This window comes from Myotis yumanensis, unplaced genomic scaffold (genome assembly GCF_028538775.1).
Source record: "Myotis yumanensis isolate MYYU_CA2020_CCGP unplaced genomic scaffold, mMyoYum1.0.hap1 SCAF_8, whole genome shotgun sequence".
Taxonomy (NCBI): Eukaryota; Metazoa; Chordata; class Mammalia; order Chiroptera; family Vespertilionidae; genus Myotis; species Myotis yumanensis.
In genome coordinates, this window is record NW_027223759.1 from 45,383,156 (window position 1) to 45,402,260 (window position 19,105).

Consider the following 19,105-nt stretch of genomic DNA (forward strand, 5'->3'; position numbering starts at 1 on the left):
GTTAATTGAAGATTTTATTCCCCCTCCTCCCTCTTGAATTTAGTATGTATGAGATAGTGATCAATCTCAGAGTTTAAAAAAGGAGAGTGCATATTTGCCATATAGGTTTCCCTTTAAGTGTTATATTCAGAGTTTAAGACAAATTGCAATCTTTATTTTTTCTAAAATTATCCAGTATTTCTGGGTAATATTTGCCTACATATTCCTAGGCCTACTATAGAATGTTTTTAAAAATGTGTATTAACTTTTAATACATATACATACTATGCATTGTTAGCAGTTTTTCTCCTTCAAGTGTATTAGAAAAAACTTTCATAGGTGTAAAACACTTGTGGATGTGTGCCTTGCTACCTGCTCACTTGTAGTTTCGTTTTGTGGTTCTGTCCAGTGCACTGTTGGCTCTTAGTATGTGTTCTGGGTAACAAGTCTTCAAAGCATACGACAGTTAATGTGTTTGTTTTAAAATGTAGTCATTTCCTTCTGTTAATTGTACTGTTCTTGTAAGAAGCCTGTTACACTCTGAAAGAAACTTGAAGAGTTGTTAAAGGAGTGCAAATCTCAGTAAACTGGCAATTGATTCCAAAAAGGGTCTGTGAGAGAAGGGGAGGAGGAAACTGGGGTGGGGAATGCTGGTTGGAGTGCTACTGCTCTGCGGGATAATTTACTAATGATTAAAGCCACAAAAGGGCTTTATATTTACTTAAACATAATATCCACATGTGGCAACAGGAGTCGACATTGTCTGGTGCTGGCAAATTTTGGGGATTATAATAAAAATTTGTGTTTCTATTATTTTTTAATCTGCTTTAGTTTAGAACATAAAGTACATTTCCCCAAAGATAGTCTTTGCAACCATTATTTCAATAAGAGATTTCAAGGAAGTAGCAAACTTTTTCAATTGGTTTGGTCTTTAATACTAGCTACAGGAGCAATTATTTGGATTATCATGTTAACATAATTTTTCACCCAGCAATCCTTTTGAAAGTATTGTTTGCTTAGATTGAAACATTGCAATGTTTCTTCCTGCCTGTAGTGCAACAGATTAAAAGATACACAGGCAAATCAACATGTAAAACTGGGTCAGTCAGTCACCCAGGGACCTATGTGCGAGTGGTCTGCATTGTGTGAGTTGGAAGTTGCACAAAACCCAGAGAGAGACAGCAAAAAGGGGATTAGGGCCCTGGGGAATTCAGGACAATAAGCTTCCCATGAAGGGGGAAAGAATCTAGTGTCAGTGTTGGCAGTTGTGGATGTTTATGGGAGTAAAGGGTCAGGATTGGAACTGGAGTAGTTGGGGTTTATAGCTCAGGCCAGTTAGGAGAATGGGCTGGAACTTGTTTGTGCCCTTTGGAAGGAGGTCTGGGAGGGTTGTGATATTTAGAAAAGTGAACATGAATGTGAGTGAAGATAGAATGGATTTACAATGTCCCAATGAGGCATACATTTCCTGTTTCACACTTGATATGCTATTGCAGTGAAGTTATGATTATATAATACTAGAGGCCCAGTGCACAAAATTTGTGCATGGGAGGGCGGAGGGTGTCCCTCAGTGCCCTCTTGCCATCTGGGACCCCTCTGGTAGGGTCCCTAGGCCTGGCCGGCAATCAGGGCCTATCTGGGCTTTCCTTCCCCTGCCTGCCAGCAGCTGGCCCCGCCCCCGCCACTGCCCCTGCTTGCCATCTGTGTGGTGTTGTCCCCCCCTTCCCCTCCACCAGCCGCCTCCTTCTATGGGGCAATGGTTGGCTGGCCCCGCATACCTGCCACAGCGCCACCAGCCAGCTGGCCTGGACCTCCCTCTGTGGCCACCAGCCCGGTGGCCTGGGCCTCCCTCTGCAGGATGATCGATCACGAGGCTTCGCAATGGATCGCATCCCACCTGCCTTGGCTGACCTGGTGCCAGTGCATGTCATAGCGTGGTCGTCTGGAAGGTCATCCAGACAGTGTTCTACTGTTCAGTCATTCAGTCGATTTGCATATTATGCCTTTATAATAATAAAAGCATCATATGCTAATTAGACCAGATAGCTGAATGACCTTCCGGACGTCCTTCCGGACAACCTTCCAGACAAAGCTGGGGCTGTGAGGGCCGAGGCAGCCACTGCGGCTTGCCCTGCAAGGGCTGAGGCAAGCCGCTGCAGCTGTGAGGGCCAAGCCCCTTGCACGTATTTCATGCATTGAGCCTCTAGTTATAGATAATTATGTAAATACTAGAGGCTTAGTGCGTGAAATTGCGCAGCCCCACCCACCCGCTTATGCCTTGCTGCGCTCGCAGCCCTGCTCACCTGCGCATGCCCTGCAGTTCTCGTGCCCTACCCACCTGCATGTGCCCTGCCCATCCATGTGCGCCTCGCTGTGCCCGCCTTGCCACGCCCACCCCACCTGCCCTCCGGCTGCCAGCCTTGCTGCAGTTGGAGCCTGTGGGCCTTGGGGGAGGCCGTGAGAGGGGCTCCATGCATCTCCTGGTGACCGGGCGTTACGGCCACTGGCCTTTTTGTAATATAGGTGGTTATGAGTATATAATGTAAATAGCTACAGGTGAAATGAAGCTGTGCAAATGAGACTTTTTTCACTTCATGAATAGAGATATGTATTTAAGTTTTTATAAGTGTATTCATTTTTATATATCCATGTACATATACATTCTTTCTTTCTTACAGAAACAAGAAAAGGAGTTGGTAACAGTTTTGTTAAACATTCCTTTTTTCCCCTCTACTAGTTAACGGATTTCAGATACAAATACTCTTTCATTATCCAAGTTCAGATCTCTGCCAGGCACTAGAGATGTGGATGTGGCTTTGATTCGCCTGTGTTGTACTCATGGGAATTGGGTGTTCCATTTCCCAGCTCTGCCTTGAAGAATTTTTCTGGTTTTGTGTTGAAATAATATTGAAATTTCCTTACTAAATTCTCTCCTTTTGTGTGGGCATTGCTGTGTAGAGATTTGCTCAGGATAATACATTTTAGAATTTGAACCAGAAGAGACTTCCCCTTTCACTAAGGCACCTCTGTGGGGCTACGTTGTGTTACTTGTTCTACAACCCAAGGAAGTGGAGGCAGGTGGCTGAGCTAAAGAAAGTGAATGGTTGCTGAGATGAGGAAAGAAACTATTGTAGATCCAAATTTTTGCTCCAGTTCATAAGACACCAAGCATCTCTTTCCCTCTCATCGGAGCTCCCCACTGCCACATCTGGCTTCACTTTTGGGTTCAAATGAGTTTATTAGTTTTGCCATTTTATTTATAGCTGGGCTGACCCTGGAAAGACTGGTCTGAGAAACACCTGACATTTCAAGTACAAACAAGCCATAGATTGGCTTGAGCAGTTTGGGACCATCCCTGTGAACTGGCCAAAGTGCTGTCCTCTTGTTTCCTGGTGAAGGGGGAGACGTAAAGTGGTACAACTTGGAGGCTTTTCTGGATTTTTTCTTGTTACACTGCCAGTCAGGCTCTGATTTTGAAATCTGCTTCTCTCTCCTCCCTTGCCTGCAGGCTGGCGGCTCTCAGGTCATCTTTACCAACCCACTGGAGATAGTAAAGATTCGGCTGCAGGTGGCTGGGGAGATCACCACAGGACCCAGGGTCAGTGCCCTCAACGTGCTCCGCGACCTGGGACTTTTTGGTTTGTATAAGGTGGGTAGCTTCCCTCTGGTTATCTCAACAGAAAGGTTGTGATGGACTCCATAGAAATGTGAAAGAAAGTGGAAACCAGACCCCCCTCCCCCCCCTGCCAAAAAAAAAATGGGAAAGCTGTCTTGTCCAGCAGGGTAGCTCCTGGAGTAGAAAATCAAACAAAAGGGAAGTCAGGACACGTGCATCAGAGGCAGAGGGCCATACAAGCACGGCTCCTGGTGTCACCCTCAGGCTCCTGTGAAGCTGCTGGCAGGCCGGGCTGCAGACCCGCTGGCTGAGGCTCACAGCCTTTTATTGGATGATGGGTTTGGGAAAAGTTTCTTTGGTGTTGTCTTTGGGCTGGTTTAGGACTTCAAGATGGTCTTATGTTTATTTTGAGTCTGAGTTATCTCTATTGTTATCTTCCCAGTAGGAGCTTCTCTTTGTCTTAATAATTTGACCACAGTGAAACAGTAGTCGACTTTGGTAGGATTCGGGCCTTTAAGAAGTTAAGTGGTGGGATTTGTCAATAATGAATTCCATTAAAAAAATAGAGTGTATTGTACTTTAGCAAAATGCCAGTCAACAGATTCCTTCCCTGCAGGTATACTTATTCCCATTATTACAGATCAGATGTAATGGAGCAGAAGCTGTTATTCTTCTTAAACAAGGAAGAGTATTTCATTTCATTCTTTTGCCTGGTATAAGGGAGGGAATACGTAAACTTAGCTACTATAGACAACTGAGTTTCCACAGCATCTGACGTATTTATAGATCCATCACTGCCAAAACGTGTCAGTTGGCTTCTGGAGCAGCAAATTAGAAATGAGAAATTCTGTGGATTAGACTCATACAGCTACAGGGCTCTTAGGAGACCAGTAAAGCAGTGATGCCTCTCTTGAGTTTTGTACACATTCTGTCCCTTTACCCCCAATTCCTATCCTTTTGGAATTCCCTTTGACACTGAATTCATTAATATTATTTCTCTTTGTATCATCCTTCAGAGAGTCCCTAGAATTAAAAAAAATTTTTTTAAAACATTTTAGGTGTCTTTTTCTGTTGCTATTAATTCTCACCTGAGGATATTTTTTCCGTTGATTTTTAGAGAGAGTGGAAGGGAGGGAAGGCGGGGAGAGAAAGAGAGAGAGAGAGAAAGAGAGAAAGAGGAAGAAAGAAAGATACATCAATTGGTTGTCTCTGCACATGCCCAGGGGTCAAACCTGCTACCTAAGTATGTGCCCTTGACCGGGAATCAAACCTACAATCCTTCAGTGGGTGGGTGGACACTCTAACCATTAAGCAACACTGAACAGGGCCAATTTAGGTGTCTTTTAAAAATTACCATTAACGGCCTGGCCGGTGGCTCAGTGGTTGAGTGTCAACCAATGAACCAGGATGTCATGGTTCAATTTCCCAGTCAGGGCACATGCCCGGGTTGCAGGCTCAACCCCTGGTATGGAGCATGCAGGAAGCAGCCAATCAATGGTTCTCTTTCATCATTGATGTTTCTATCTCTCTCCCCCTCTCCTTTCCTCTCTGAAATCAATAAAATTACATTTTTAAAAATAGCCATTAGGGAAACAAGTACCAAAGTTGGACTGTTCGCCTGGCTCGGTAAAGCCCTGGGCCGTAGAACATGTGTGACCTCAGTCACTAAAACAGACTGTCCCTGGTGGCTTTCTACTCCCGTGGAAACTTCCTGCTAAAATATTTTGTCTGGGTCCCCCCAGTCCTGTGCTATTTAGGACATGGGGAAAGGGAACATTGGTGGTTTCTTCCCCCTTCCTTTCCCACTGCCACTGCCTATAGCTTCTTACCTGGCTTTCAGGGAGGGGCTCTAGCTGATGTGGATTGAATTGGTAATTTATTAGTTTTGGCACTGCCTTTGCTGGTTGCTTTGGAATCAAGCTATGAATATTATGTCTCCAAGTCTATCCCCCTGCCACCTCTACCTCCAACCCCATCAAAGCCAAACAGGACAACCCTGGAGGTTTGAGAATTGAATTTTTATTAACCTTAAAAACTGTATCTATACTGGAAATGCCAAAAAATTCTTAGTTGTCAAAATGATGTTATTGTCCAGTTAACTAACTCTAGGACTCCAGAATCCACCAGCCTTCCTCAGGCTTTGAGTCATGTATGCTTCTCTATGTCACCCCAGTTCAGTTCTCCCCACCTCCCTTCCACATCAGTCCCAGTGCTGTCTGAGGGACACCTCAGGCTTGTCACCTTGTGGACATTCACACTCTGTTTATACAACTGTTTTGCTCTGTTTCCTCACTGTGTGACAGGGTGCCAAAGCATGTTTCCTCCGAGACATTCCCTTCTCTGCCATCTATTTTCCTGTTTATGCTCATTGCAAACTACTACTGGCTGATGAAAATGGACGCGTGGGAGGTGCAAATCTCCTTGCAGCTGGAGCCATGGCAGGTAACACAGTTATTTTTTAAGCCGAAGACCACCCCCCATTCTCCTTAAGAAGCACAGAATCTGTGTGTGCTTTCCCCCTTTATTTCTGGAAGGGTTATTGTTCATATCTGACTTAGTTTAAATGTGATTGCTTTTACTCCTTTGTGGGATGTGCTGTAATTCTGATGAGAGTTAATTACATTTGCATAATGTGGATAAACAGCTTAATGCAGCTTAGCAACTTGGAGCCAAATTAGATCTGCCCATCTAAATTGGGCTTTCATCATTAACATATTTCTTATTCTTGGCCTTCTGTGCCCCTCAAACTTTGGGTGCAGCCAAGCTAAGTGTTAAGGTGGAAAAGTTCTTTACCAAACCATTGCTTTTATCATAAAGCTGTTCCTGTTTCTTCTGCCATCGTCCTTAGACCAGAGTAAGCAATGTTTCCCCAGCAAACCACCTTGTCCTTGATTGGCATCTCTTCTCTTCCTCTTAATACTTTCTGTCTTTTATTAATGGTGGTTTGTATAGTTTTGCCCTCTGTACTAGACTGGGAGCTCCTTGAGGGCAGAGGTTTCGTTCTGTTCATCCTTGTCTTCCCTATGAAGCCAGCATAGTAATCTAGATATATAAAAGGCTAAGTGACCGACTGGCTGTCCATCTGACCATCTGACCAACTGACCGGCCGGTACATGTGACACACACTGGCAATTTAAAAATAAACGTTGACTTATGCATGTGCGATACATATAAAGCTCTTGCTGGCACCAATCGCACGTGTGTTTTTTATTTTATAATACTATATTATATATACTATTTTGACATGTAATTTTTTGCAGTAACAGAATTACCACAGGAATCTTCTAATGAATTTCCTTTCAATGTGCACGAATCCGTGCACAGGGCCACTAGTAATATGATAAATGCCAATGGAAAAAATGAAAACCTTTACCTTGTCTAAGATACCAAATTGGACACAGAAGAGATTCATCTGAAAGAGGAGCCTAAAAAACGCAGGAGGTGCCAAGATGCTTCCTTGTGATCTCATGGGTCCAGGCTTCCTCTTGCTGTGAAGGAGCTGACTGTGATAGAAGGGAAGTACCCAGCTTCCCCGCTGCACCAGGAATGACAGGAAGGAAAGGGCACGTGCTTTTTCTCTGTTACAGCAGGTCAAAGAAAGGAGCATGAAGGGTGAACACAAACTCAAACTGTCCCCCAATGATCAGCGGAGCTCTGATTGCCTGAGCTCATTGCCTGTGGCTCTCACTAGGTTCATTCTCCTCTGGTGCCCTGGCTATACATCCCAGCACGCCTGAGTACGTCCGAGTGTGGCATGTGACAGGAGCCCTTGGGGTGCACCATGTTGTCGTCCTTGACAGGGAATGACGTGATGATTAAGAAATGCTCCCATGGCCCTAGCTGGCGTGGCTCTGTGGATAGAGCATCGCCCTATGGACTGAAGGGTTGCGAGTTTGTGAGTTCAATTTTGGTCAAGGGCACGTACCTCCATTGCAGGGTGCTTCCGTGGCCCTGTTTGGGGCATGTGCAAGAGGCAACCAATCGATGTTTTTGTTTCCCTCCCTTCCACTCTCTCAAAATAAATGGAAAAATAGCCTCAGGTGAGGATTAGCAACAACAAAAAGAAACTCACCCAGGGAGCTTTGAGCCCTTATTTGGGGTTCAGAAAGTCCCCCGTATTCTGGCACTTGGAACTTCAGTCAGTTGCATGCACATTTGAGAGGCTGTAAAGCTACCTGCTCAGCCTCGGCCCTGAGTGCTCACCCAGTCCCATGGTGCTCTCCAAAGTCTCCCAGTTTTAATTGGGGCCAGCAAATTTCCCCTTAAGTCTTCTCTCTGTGCACTCCAGTCAGCAGCAAAACGAGCCCGCGAGCAGTGTAATCGTGGACAGGCCTGTGGCCAGTGCCTGATGGAGCCAAGTAAACACTCCATGGAACTGTCAGCACCAACTTCTCGCCCACAGACAATTGATGTCAGTTTTCAGAATGAGAGATGAATTTGTCTAATTTTTACCCATAAAGCTTTGCTGGCAGGCACTGAGAATTTTCAGAATTCAGAACCTTTCAAAGGCAGGCAGTTACCCAGTTTCAGCTGCGTAAGAAGCAGAGCCCTGTGGAGGGAAGCTGTGAGCCTCTCCCCCTGAGGAAGGTCACCTGGCTCCTTTGTTCCCTGTTTTGTTTTATAAGGAAAAGGTGTGGTTGTGAAGTCCATCGTGTGTGTCCTGCTGCTGGTCAATCTCATCATGACCCTGGAAGCTCGGCACAGGGGATGCATGATGAAGCCTTGCATGATCAGGTCCCCTAATGTTCCTTAACCAGTTGCCGGGCCTCCTCTGCTCCCATTGTAATGACTTCTGTCATATAAGTATGTCTGAGCAAGTCACAGTCAACTCTCAAATTAGCCCCTCAAACGGCAGGGATCTGAGTATTGCTATTCACCTCAGACGCTAAGGTGACAAGAATTGGCAAAAAAAAAAACAAACAAACAAACAAAAAAAACACAAATCAAAACAAAACACCACCACCCTAGTTTAATGTCAGATACATTTAGGAGCTCATTAAATTGACATTATCCTCATTTCTTATTATACGTGAAAACACTTGATCTTATTTAAGAAAAAAGGAGGTAGTAATTGAAACCTAAGGGGGAACATTTGGGAATTATCTCAGTAATATTGCTGCCTCCTCCCTCGCCCCCGCTCAGTTCTTTGAGATCATATAGTACAGAATATTTTCCTAATTTAGAAAGAAAAGAGAGTTCACACTGACACCATTACTGGGTTTTTATATCCCTTTTACATTAATGCCCAGGCATCTATTTAAGAGGCTATGAGAGCAGTTGAAGTTGCTAATTGCATTGTTCGATGTTAACAGTAGTATTTCTGTCCCTCGTAAGGTGCTTTGGATTAATTAAATGTGTCTTTGTCCTGAAAGGTGTGCCTGCCGCTTCTCTGGTAACCCCGGCTGATGTCATCAAGACAAGACTGCAAGTGGCTGCCCGTGCTGGCCAGACGACATACAGCGGTGTCATCGACTGTTTCAGGAAGATACTCCAGGAAGAAGGGCCCTCAGCTTTTTGGAAAGGAACGGCAGGTAGGGGCTGGGCCGTGTGGAGAGGCCGGGCCGTGTGGAGAGGCCGGCTGGCGTTGGGGGCCTCCCCCATTACCACAGGTCGTCTTTGCCAGTCAGTCTGGTGTTAAGTGCCCCGCTCCCATCTCTCTTTCAGCCCGAGTGTTTCGGTCCTCTCCCCAGTTTGGTGTTACCTTGGTCACCTATGAACTTCTCCAGCGGTGGTTTTACGTTGACTTTGGAGGCCTGTAAGTGCAACTGTTCGACACCTTTGTAAAGAAAGCACCCAAAACAAATAGGTCTTTGCCTGCAGAGACAGTTTTGGAACTGAAAGGACAGAGAAGCCTAGAGGACCAGTGCATGTAAATCAAACAGTGGGCTTCAATCAAAAAGCCTCCGCATTAGGGAGGTGAGATCTCGACAGGGTGACATTACACACAGTACTAAGCAGCTACTTGGGGAAAGTTTAGGGAGGCAGCCACTTGAAATGTGTGAATAGGTACCTTTTTTTAGTGTAAGCAATATGAGCTTCATGGATTTAGGTTCTTATTATTTAGGTTTAGTAATGTCCTTTTCACCAGAAGTAATGTAAATTTGTATTAGTAACACTTTTGTAACCTTTCTTTTAAAGACTTAGTTAAGCCCTCATACCTCGGAGATTTCACTGTTCACTATAATTTATTATTGAAATAGGTTTGGATGTTCTTAGAGCTAATTTATTGCAAACTAAACAGAAGAGGCTCGAAGAGAGGTTATGCCTATGGACATAATCACTGGTGAGATCCAGGCCAGAAATTGGGCCTCTTGAGGCTTAGTACTTGAAGCTTGTGCTGGAGAGAAGAGCAGCAACTTGTTCAATTTGCTGGGTGGGAAAGATTATACCCAAAGCAAGCAATTATCAGCTTTTCAGCATAAGATCAATCCTGCATCTGAGTCTTCGCCTCATAAACCAAATAGAGGGACTTGTACAAAGAAGATCAATCTTATACTCCAGGCTTTTCTATGCTTTCACATTCCGTAAAACTAAGAATTATATCATTTTAAACAGTTTTAGCAATAATTTTCATGCATTTATGGTTTTAAAAGTTAGTGTTTTAAATTCTCAAAGGAAAAATGTAAACTTTTTATGATTATGCATTGTGTAGAAAATTTGGAAACTAGGAAAGTAAAAAAGAAAATCACTCATAGTCCCACTTCCCAGAAAGTTTTTATATTTGAGTGTATTTTCTTCTGATCTATTTTCTGTGGATCTATTTATATAAGTTTATAAGCATTGAAATTGATCCCCTTGTCTCCTAAATTAAATATGTGAATGTGTTGTTTTCAAAGCCCCTATAAATTGGGATTACTGCAGCATAGATAACAAGCAAATAGTTGGATAAATAATACTCTTTTTCGTGGCACGTGAGTCAGACTGAAATGTTCAGCTGTGTGCCATCCTCAGTCCTGAGCATGCTAACCATTAGCTTTGTCCTCTCAACAGCAAACCCTCTGGCTCAGAACCCACACCTAAGTCACGCATCGCAGACCTTCCTCCTGCCAATCCCGATCACATCGGTGGATACAGACTCGCCACAGCCACTTTTGCTGGCATTGAAAACAAGTTTGGCCTTTATCTCCCCAAATTTAAATCTCCTAGTGGCCCTGTGGCTCAGTCAAAGCCAGTGGCAGCAGCTCAGTGATGAGACGACCACTGAGTGTGGCAAAGTAGCTCCCTGAAGAGAGAGGCCTAGAGAGCAGCCCTGTGATGTACCCAGGCAGCCGCACGATGCTGACTGAGCTGAGTCTATATGTCATATACATGTATTTGTTTATAGTCATTTGCCCAGGAAAAGATACAATGCAGTTTCAAGCTTTAGTCTTACGTGTTGAAATGTTTTTAAGCTTTGGCATGAGTTAGTGTTCTAGACTGCTTTGCACAGCTTGCACTGATAGTGAGTGACTGTACATATTGTACATCTTTGTACAGAGACATCTTGGCACCTCATCCCAACAAATCACATTTATAGAATGTATGCAGTTCCTAGTGGCTTGAAATGTACAGAATGTTTTGAAAGTGTTTTATTAAGAATCACACGAAAATAAATATTACAATTAAATTCATTCTCTCATTGGTGACTGATGGAACTGAAGCATCAATATTGGATGTATTTAATTTCTAGTTTGTTTTCCATTCTGGAAGAAAAAGGTACTTGCTGATAGAGAGGTATAACAAGACCAAGTGCCGACACCTTTGGATAAGAGATCCTTTGGAAAAGATGCATGTCAGTGGATGCCAGAGGACAGGCTAAGACTGGCGGGTGCTGATGCGTTTCCATTGTATTAAGTGTGTGCATACATCCTTCTCTGTTCATCGATCCAGAGGCATTTCCTAGACAGCCCCTCTGCCATTATGTTCATGGAGACAGGGCATCTCCAGCTCTACTGGCTTAGTTTTGCCTTCCTCTGGCACAGCAAGGGCCTAGCTGTCAAAACAGTAAAGGCTACTTTGGCAATTTTCCTCAAATGGATATGATTCCAGTCAAAAATAAAATACCAAAATGTGTCTGCATGTAGTTGAATTTTCCTTCATAAATAATACTGATAGTGCCTTTTATTTTGATTTGCTACTAATTCCAGATAACTCATGATCAGGTTTCCCTCTCTGACATTTTTATAGGAAATAGTTCGTTTTAGAAAGGACTATGGTGGAATGAGGGGAGGGAAGACGAAAGAGAAAAGCTCTGTCTTATGATTCAGTGGGGCCAGGTTCTTCCTTATGAATCCAGATACAAACTGATTATTCCAGAAGTCATTCACCGAGGGTGTGATTACTAATTTAGATCTCAACAGGCATCTTGACAGCCACATCTACACTTCAGTATGGTTGTGACTTGATGTGTAGTGTCAGAATTTACTTACTTACTTACAGCAAAGTGCTTTGGGAAAACATTATTGCTATTGCCAGTGAGCCGGGATATGAGAATGTATGCAAATGTTTTCAGGGGGCCAGCCTGGAGATGGACCAAGTCACTTACTATCCTCCATAGCGCTCATCAGTGATGGCTGACAGCCCTGAACACAGCCATAGGCTCTCCAGGCCCTGCAGGAACAAAAGAACTAGCTTTGAAAGCAAAGTTTTCAGTTCTTATTGGAATAGAATGAATAACAATACAGTTGTCTTGCTGTTGCCACCTGTTAAAAATATGCAAGTAGCCCGTGGATATGTTCTTACAGAAGATTCCTATGATACAAGATACATATTTAGAGTAAGATGAGAAAGTGCCCTCTGGGCCCTGCTTCTCCCATTACCACTCCCTGCCCGAGAGGTTATCACTCCTAACAGGTTAGAGCAGCGGTTCTCAACCTGTGGGTCGTGACCCCTTTGGGGGTCGAACAACCCTTTCACAGGGGTCACCTAAGACTATCAGAAAACACATATATAATTACATATTGTTTTTGTGATTAATCACTATGCTTTAATTATGTTCAATTTGTAACAATGAAATTGGGGGTCACCACAACATGAGGCGATGTTCAATCACTGAGGAACTGTATTAAAGGGTCGCGGCATTAGGAAGGTTGAGAACCACTGGGTTAGAGGATACATTTGTAGCTCTTTTCATATATATATATATATATATATATATATATATATATATATATATACACACACACACACACACACACACACACATATACATATTTAAACTTTCAAACAGGATTGTTTTTAAATCTATGTATGTGTTTGATGGCTCGCTTTTGTTTACTTCATGAACTTTTCATGTTGGGTCACAAAAGTTTATCTTAATTTTTAGTAGTTGCATAGTATTGCATTGTATAGGTTATGATACTTTTTATAAATTATCCCTTGTTCACATTCTTTTTTTTCATGATTGCAAGCAATGCTGTTGTAATTGGTAAACATCTTTGTACACATATTTTGAGTACATGTGCTAGTATTTCATTAGGATAGATATTTAACATTGGAATGGGTAATTCACAAGATGTATGGATTTACATTTTATATATATATTGCCACATTGTTCTTTTTAAAAAATATATTTTTATTGATTTCAGAGAGGAAGAGAGAGGGAGAGAGAGATAGAAACACCAATGATGAGAATGAATCATTGATCAGCTGCCTCCTGCACGCCCCACACTGGGGATCAAGCCTGCAACCCGGGCATGTGCCCTGACCAGGAATTGAACCATGACCTCCTGGGCGATGCTCAATCACTGAGCCATGCCAGCTGAGTGCCACATTGTTCTTTAAAAAAGGCTTTACTAATTTACTTTCCTACAGACAACATATGAGGATTCCGTTTCTTTACAACATTGGCAAAAAGGGGTACTAACAGTTTTTTACATTTTAGTCAAATCATAAGTGATCATTATTTCACTTTTCATTTATCTAATTACTAGTGAGGTTGAACATCTTTTCATAGTTACTGGTCATTTAAATATTTTCTTATTGTGGAATGTATACAGTATGTATACACAAACATACACATATACTCATATGTATTTTAAACAAATAGTCGTAAAGTGAAAACCCATGTAACCACCCAGGTCAATAGAATATTGCTAACATCTCCTAAGTCCCCTTATAACCCTTTCCCATAATAATCCCTTCTCTCCTCTTTAACAGCATCTCCACCCTTCATTTATTTGCTTTTCATTATAATTTTACCACCCATACATATATCCCTAAATATAATATTTAGTTCCTGGTTTTGAAATTTATATGAATTAAATTATATTGTATACTTTTGAGACTTGTTTCTTTTGCTAAACATTTTAAGATTTGTTCATATAACTGTAGCTAGAGTTTGCTTATTTCATTGTATGAATATATTACAATTTATTTTTCCATTTAACTCTCGACATCTGGGTTGTTTCCATTTTGGGGATATTACAGTGTTGCTCTGGATATCTTTTTTGTGAATTTTGGAGAATTCATTTTTAAAAGGATCTATACCTAAGGGCAGAACCACAGAGGCACCGGGTTTGTTAGATTCTACTTTGCGAGATCATGTCAAACTACTTCCTAGAAATTCTTACACGGATTTATATTCCCCCAAGGGTGTATTTTTCTTCTTAATTTTTACCAATCTGTTGGCTGTATAATGTTATCTCGTGGCTTTAAAGCATTTTCCATCAAGTGAGGCTGAACATCTTTTATATGTTAAAATACACATTGTTCTTCAAAAAGACTTTACTAACTTTCATACTGACAGCATATGAAAACCCAGTGTGTTTATTGGCTACTTGGAGTTCATCTTTGGTGAGTGAAGTATATGATAAAGTGTTTTATCTATTTTTCTCAGTAATTTGCAGAGGGTTCTTTATATATTCTGGATACTACTCCTTTATGAGTTGTGCTGCAAAATCTTTTCCCAGTGTGTGGCTTGTCTTTTCACATTGTTCTTGATATATTAACATTTTAGTATGTTCAAATATATCAATTTTTTTCTTACAGTTAGCATGTGTTATATTTCATTTAAAAAAATTTACTCTCTAGGTATGAATATGGTTGATACTCTCTTCTTCAATGCTTTATAATTTTGCCTCTCACATTGAAGTTTCATCCTACACAGAAATGTCATATGAGGTAATATTTTTGCCCCTTTACATGGTTGGTCTGTTGTCCCAGCCCTGTTTATTGAAAAGACCTTCCTTTCCCAACAGTGTTACAGTGCCTTCTCTGTTATATATTAAGGGTAATCAGTGCAAAGATCTATTTGTTTTTTTGTGTTTTGTTTTTTGCAATTGATCTTTTCCTGTGTCACTATACACTCTTTTCCATTACTGTATCTTTTTAAAAAGTTTTGATACATAGAATAGCAAATCCTTTCACCTTCTTGTTCTTCAAGAGCTTATGGCTCTTCTTGGTTCTTTGCTCTTCCATATTAATTTTAGAAACAGCTTATCAATTTCCTCTCAAAAACTAAACAAACAAACAAACCAGATTGAGATTTGGATTGGGGTTGCAATGACTCTGTAAGCCATTGGAGAGAATTTACATCAGTATATCGGGCCTTCTAATTCATGAACATGATATATGTCTTATTTAAGTCTTTTTAATGTCTTAATAAAATTTTGTAATCATCAAAGGGGTCTTGTCTTGTACATTGTGTATATAAGTATTCATCCCTAGGTATGTCATATATTTAGATGCTATTATAAATCATATCTTTTAAAAAATGTCATTCCTGGTATACAGGAATATAATTGAGTTTCCCTCCCACTTTTTCAAAAATTTCAAACCTACAGAAAAGTTTGAAGAGGCAAAATGAACTCTAATACCTTTCAACTAGATTCACTTATAAATACATCTTTTCTTCTGAACCATTAGAAAATATATTACAGACTCCTTGGTACTTCAATCCTAAATATTTCAGCATACATCTCCTAAGAATGAGGACATTCTGTAAGCAAGTAATATCATTATCACACGTAACAGTATTCATATTATCACCTGATATTCAGTCTATCTTCAAACTTCCCCAACTATTCCTGAAATGTCTTTGTTTTTTATGATGCAGAATGTAATCAAAATTAATGCATTATGTTTGGTTGTGCATCTTTTGTCTTTATTTCTGGAATAGTCCCCTGCTTCCTTATTTGTTTGTGTTAACATTGTAAGTCATTTGTCTTACAGAATGTCCCACATTATTTATATGTTTCCTTGTGGTATTGTCTAATTTGTTTCAATACTATAAACTGGAAGTTAATCTAGTGGTACAGTTATACTAGTATTTTAACAGCTTTACTGAGGTATTCTTTACAAAACTGTAACCATTACCACAATCCAGTTTTAGTACATTTCCCATTACCTCACCAAATGTTACCATATCTCCATATCCTCAACACTGTATTATTGTCTTTTATTATAGTTATTTAATGCATGTGAAGTGACACTAAGTTGTTAATTTGCACTTCCCCGGTGAATAATGATGTTGGGCATCTTTTCATATGCTTATGCTTATAGACATTTGTGTTAAGTTTTTTTTACCTATTTTTAAATTGGGGTTTGCCTTTGTATTATTGAGTTGTAAGAGTTCTTTATACATTCCGCATATGAGTCCTATATTGGATTTGAAATTATTTTCTCTTAGTCTGTTTTCTTAATGGTATCTTTTGAAACACAAAGTTTAAAATTTTAAGTCCTAATTTATCAGTTTTAACATTTTATGGATTGAGCTTTTGGTGTCATCTAAAATTTCTGCCTAAACCTAAGTAGGTCATCAAGATGTTCTGTTTTCTTTGAAAATTTTTCTGTTTTTAGCTCTTACACTTAAATTTATTATCTATTTTGAATTAATTTATGTGTATGGTTTGAAGGGCTTAAATCCATCTTTTTGCATGTTGCTATCAAATTGTCTCAGAACCATTTGTTGAAAAACTTTTCATTTTTTCAATTGAATTATTTTGATACTTTTGTAAAAAATGAATTGACCATACATGTAAGGGTTTATTTCTACACTCAGTTCTGTTCCATTTATCTCCATGACCCTACTTATGCCTGTACCACACTGTCTTGATTACTATAGCTTCATATTAAGTTTTCAAATAGGAAAATGTACATCTTCCACATTTGTTCTTTTTAATATTGTTTTGGCTGGATCTTTTGCACTTCCATGTAAATTTTACTAGGTGTACCAGTTAATAATGGCAGATTTTGTAATCAAAGAAAACACAATAATTTCAAGAGAAACATCAAAAGTGCTTTATTCAAAATAATAATGTCCATGGCTAGCTACACATTTCCCCCATCTTTCAGGTAATTTGTGGATACCATCCCAATAGAACTTTTCTTGTTCAGCGACCCAATTTTCCACTTCGTACGTTTTAAAGTGCTGCTCAGAAAGTGCTTGTGCCATCGATCAGAACAAGTGGTAATCCGAAGGAGCAAGGTCTGGTGAATATGTTAAGTGGGTTAATACTTCCCAAACAAGATCTTTTAACGTGTCTTTAACTGGTTTTGAAGTGTGTGATGGTGCGTCATCATGAAGCAAAATTACTTTGCTGTGTCTTCTGGCACATTCTGATCGTTTCACGATCAAAGTGTGGTTCAAATTGATTATTTGTTGTCGTTAGCTATCAGTACTAACGGTTTCATAAGCTCATAATACACCACACCTTCCTGATCCCACCAAACACAGAGCATTGTCTTCTTTCCGAAGCGATTTGGCCTTGCAGTCAATGTTCATGGTTGACCCAGATCAACCCATGATTTTGTGCGTTTGGGATTCTCAAAATAAATCCACTTTTCATCGCCAGTCACAATTCGATGCAAAAAAAAACCCCCAAAAAACTTTCTCTCATGCTGTGAAGCAACATTTTACTTATGACTTTTCGGTTTTCCATTTGTCTTTCATTCAGTTGATGTGGCACCCATTTTCCTTCCTTTAAAATCTTTCCCATTGCTTGTAAATGATCAGAAATAGTTTGCTGAGCAATATTTAATCTTTCTGCAAGTTGTTTTTGAGTTTGACACGCATCTTCATCCAATAATGCTTGTAATTGTTGGTCTTCAAACTTTTTCGGTTGACCTGGACGTTCTTTGTCTTTTACATCAAAATCATCACTTTTAAAGCATTCAAACCAGCGTTCACAAGTATCTTGAGATGGAGCATGTTCACCATAAGCTTCCCGAAGTATACGATAACTTTTTCTTCAAAATAAAGTAATGAAGTAAAACGTCCCGCAAATGCTCTTGGTTTGGCACGAAATTTGACATTTTTAAGGGTAAAAATATCTGTGTTAACATCTTCAGCAAAGTTGACATATGAAGTTTTTTTTAATATATTTTATTGATTTTTTTACAGAGAGGAAGGGAGAGGGATAGAGAGTCAGAAACATCGATGAGAGAGAATCATCAATCAGCTGCCTCCTACACACCCTCTACTGGGGATGTGCCCGCAACCAAGGTACATGTCCTTGACCGGAATCGAACCTGGGACCCTTGAGTCCGCAGGCCGACACTCTATCCACTGAGCCAAACCGGTTAGGGCGACATGAAGTTTTGAGGCTTGCTGTCAATACAAAAAAATAGCATCCATAGCAAATTGCATGTATATAAACATTTGTAACTCCATCTATTGAAAAAAATCGGCAATATTAACTGGTACACCTAGTAGGTTAGTTTGTCAGTTTCTTAAAGAAAACCAGTTGGCATTTTGATGGGGATTTTGTTAAATCTATAGATCAGTCTGGGGTGAATTGCCATCTTAAAAATTTCAGCCATGTTTTATAAAGGTCTAGTATTTTGTTAAATTTATTCCTAAGTATTTTATTGTTTATGATGTATTTATGAATGGAATTATTTTCAGATTGTTCAGTTAGTATATAGAAATACAGCTGATTTTTCTGTATTAATCTCGTATCCTGTGACTTTGCTGAACTCACTAATTTTGATGGTTGGGTTTTTGTTTTATGTATGTTTCATTCTTTTTTGTTGTTCCTCTCTTCCTCTGTGACTTTTTTTTGTGTAAAATAGATGTGTTGTAATATATACCATTTCATTCCTTTGCTTTTATTATTTTTTTAAAAATTTTCAAGGGCAGTTTTAGATTCACAGCAAAATTAAGAGGGGGTAAACATGTCTATTTGCCATGTATATATCTTTGGTGGCGGTTATTAAGGTCTTTGGCTCATTTTTTCCTCAACTGTTGTTGAGTTTTAAGAGTTCTTTGTATATTTTGGTAACAGTCCTTTTTCAGATGTGGCTTTTGCAAATATTTTTTTCCCATTGTGTCACTTATCTTCTCATTCTCTTGACACTGTCTTTCACAGATAAGTTTTTATTTTTATTTATTTATTTTTTAAAATGTATCTTATTGATTTTTAGAGAGGAAGGGAGAGGGAGAGATAGAAACATCAATGATGATAGAAAATCACACATTCATAGCCCCCCCCCTCCCCGTTTACCAACATCTCCCACCAGAGGGCTACATTTATTACACTTGATGAACCTACAGTTGACACTTCAGAATCACTCAAAGTCCATAGTTTACAT

At 40.2% G+C, this 19,105-nt stretch overlaps 1 protein-coding gene across 5 annotated transcripts in view; it reads left to right on the top strand.

Moving 5' to 3' along the window:
• Nucleotides 1-11,205, top strand: part of SLC25A12 (solute carrier family 25 member 12) — a 167,860-nt gene extending 156,655 nt beyond the window's left edge. For all 5 annotated transcript variants that reach the window (XM_070422756.1, XM_070422758.1, XM_070422757.1 and 2 more), the window contains 5 exons: nt 3,488-3,628; nt 5,899-6,037; nt 8,968-9,126; nt 9,260-9,350; nt 10,586-11,205. In XM_070422756.1, the coding sequence (XP_070278857.1) occupies nt 3,488-3,628; nt 5,899-6,037; nt 8,968-9,126; nt 9,260-9,350; nt 10,586-10,784 (729 nt within the window). In that variant the 3' untranslated portion in view covers nt 10,785-11,205. The remainder of the gene's footprint in view (nt 1-3,487; nt 3,629-5,898; nt 6,038-8,967; nt 9,127-9,259; nt 9,351-10,585) is intronic.
• Nucleotides 11,206-19,105: the final 7,900 nt, after the last annotated feature.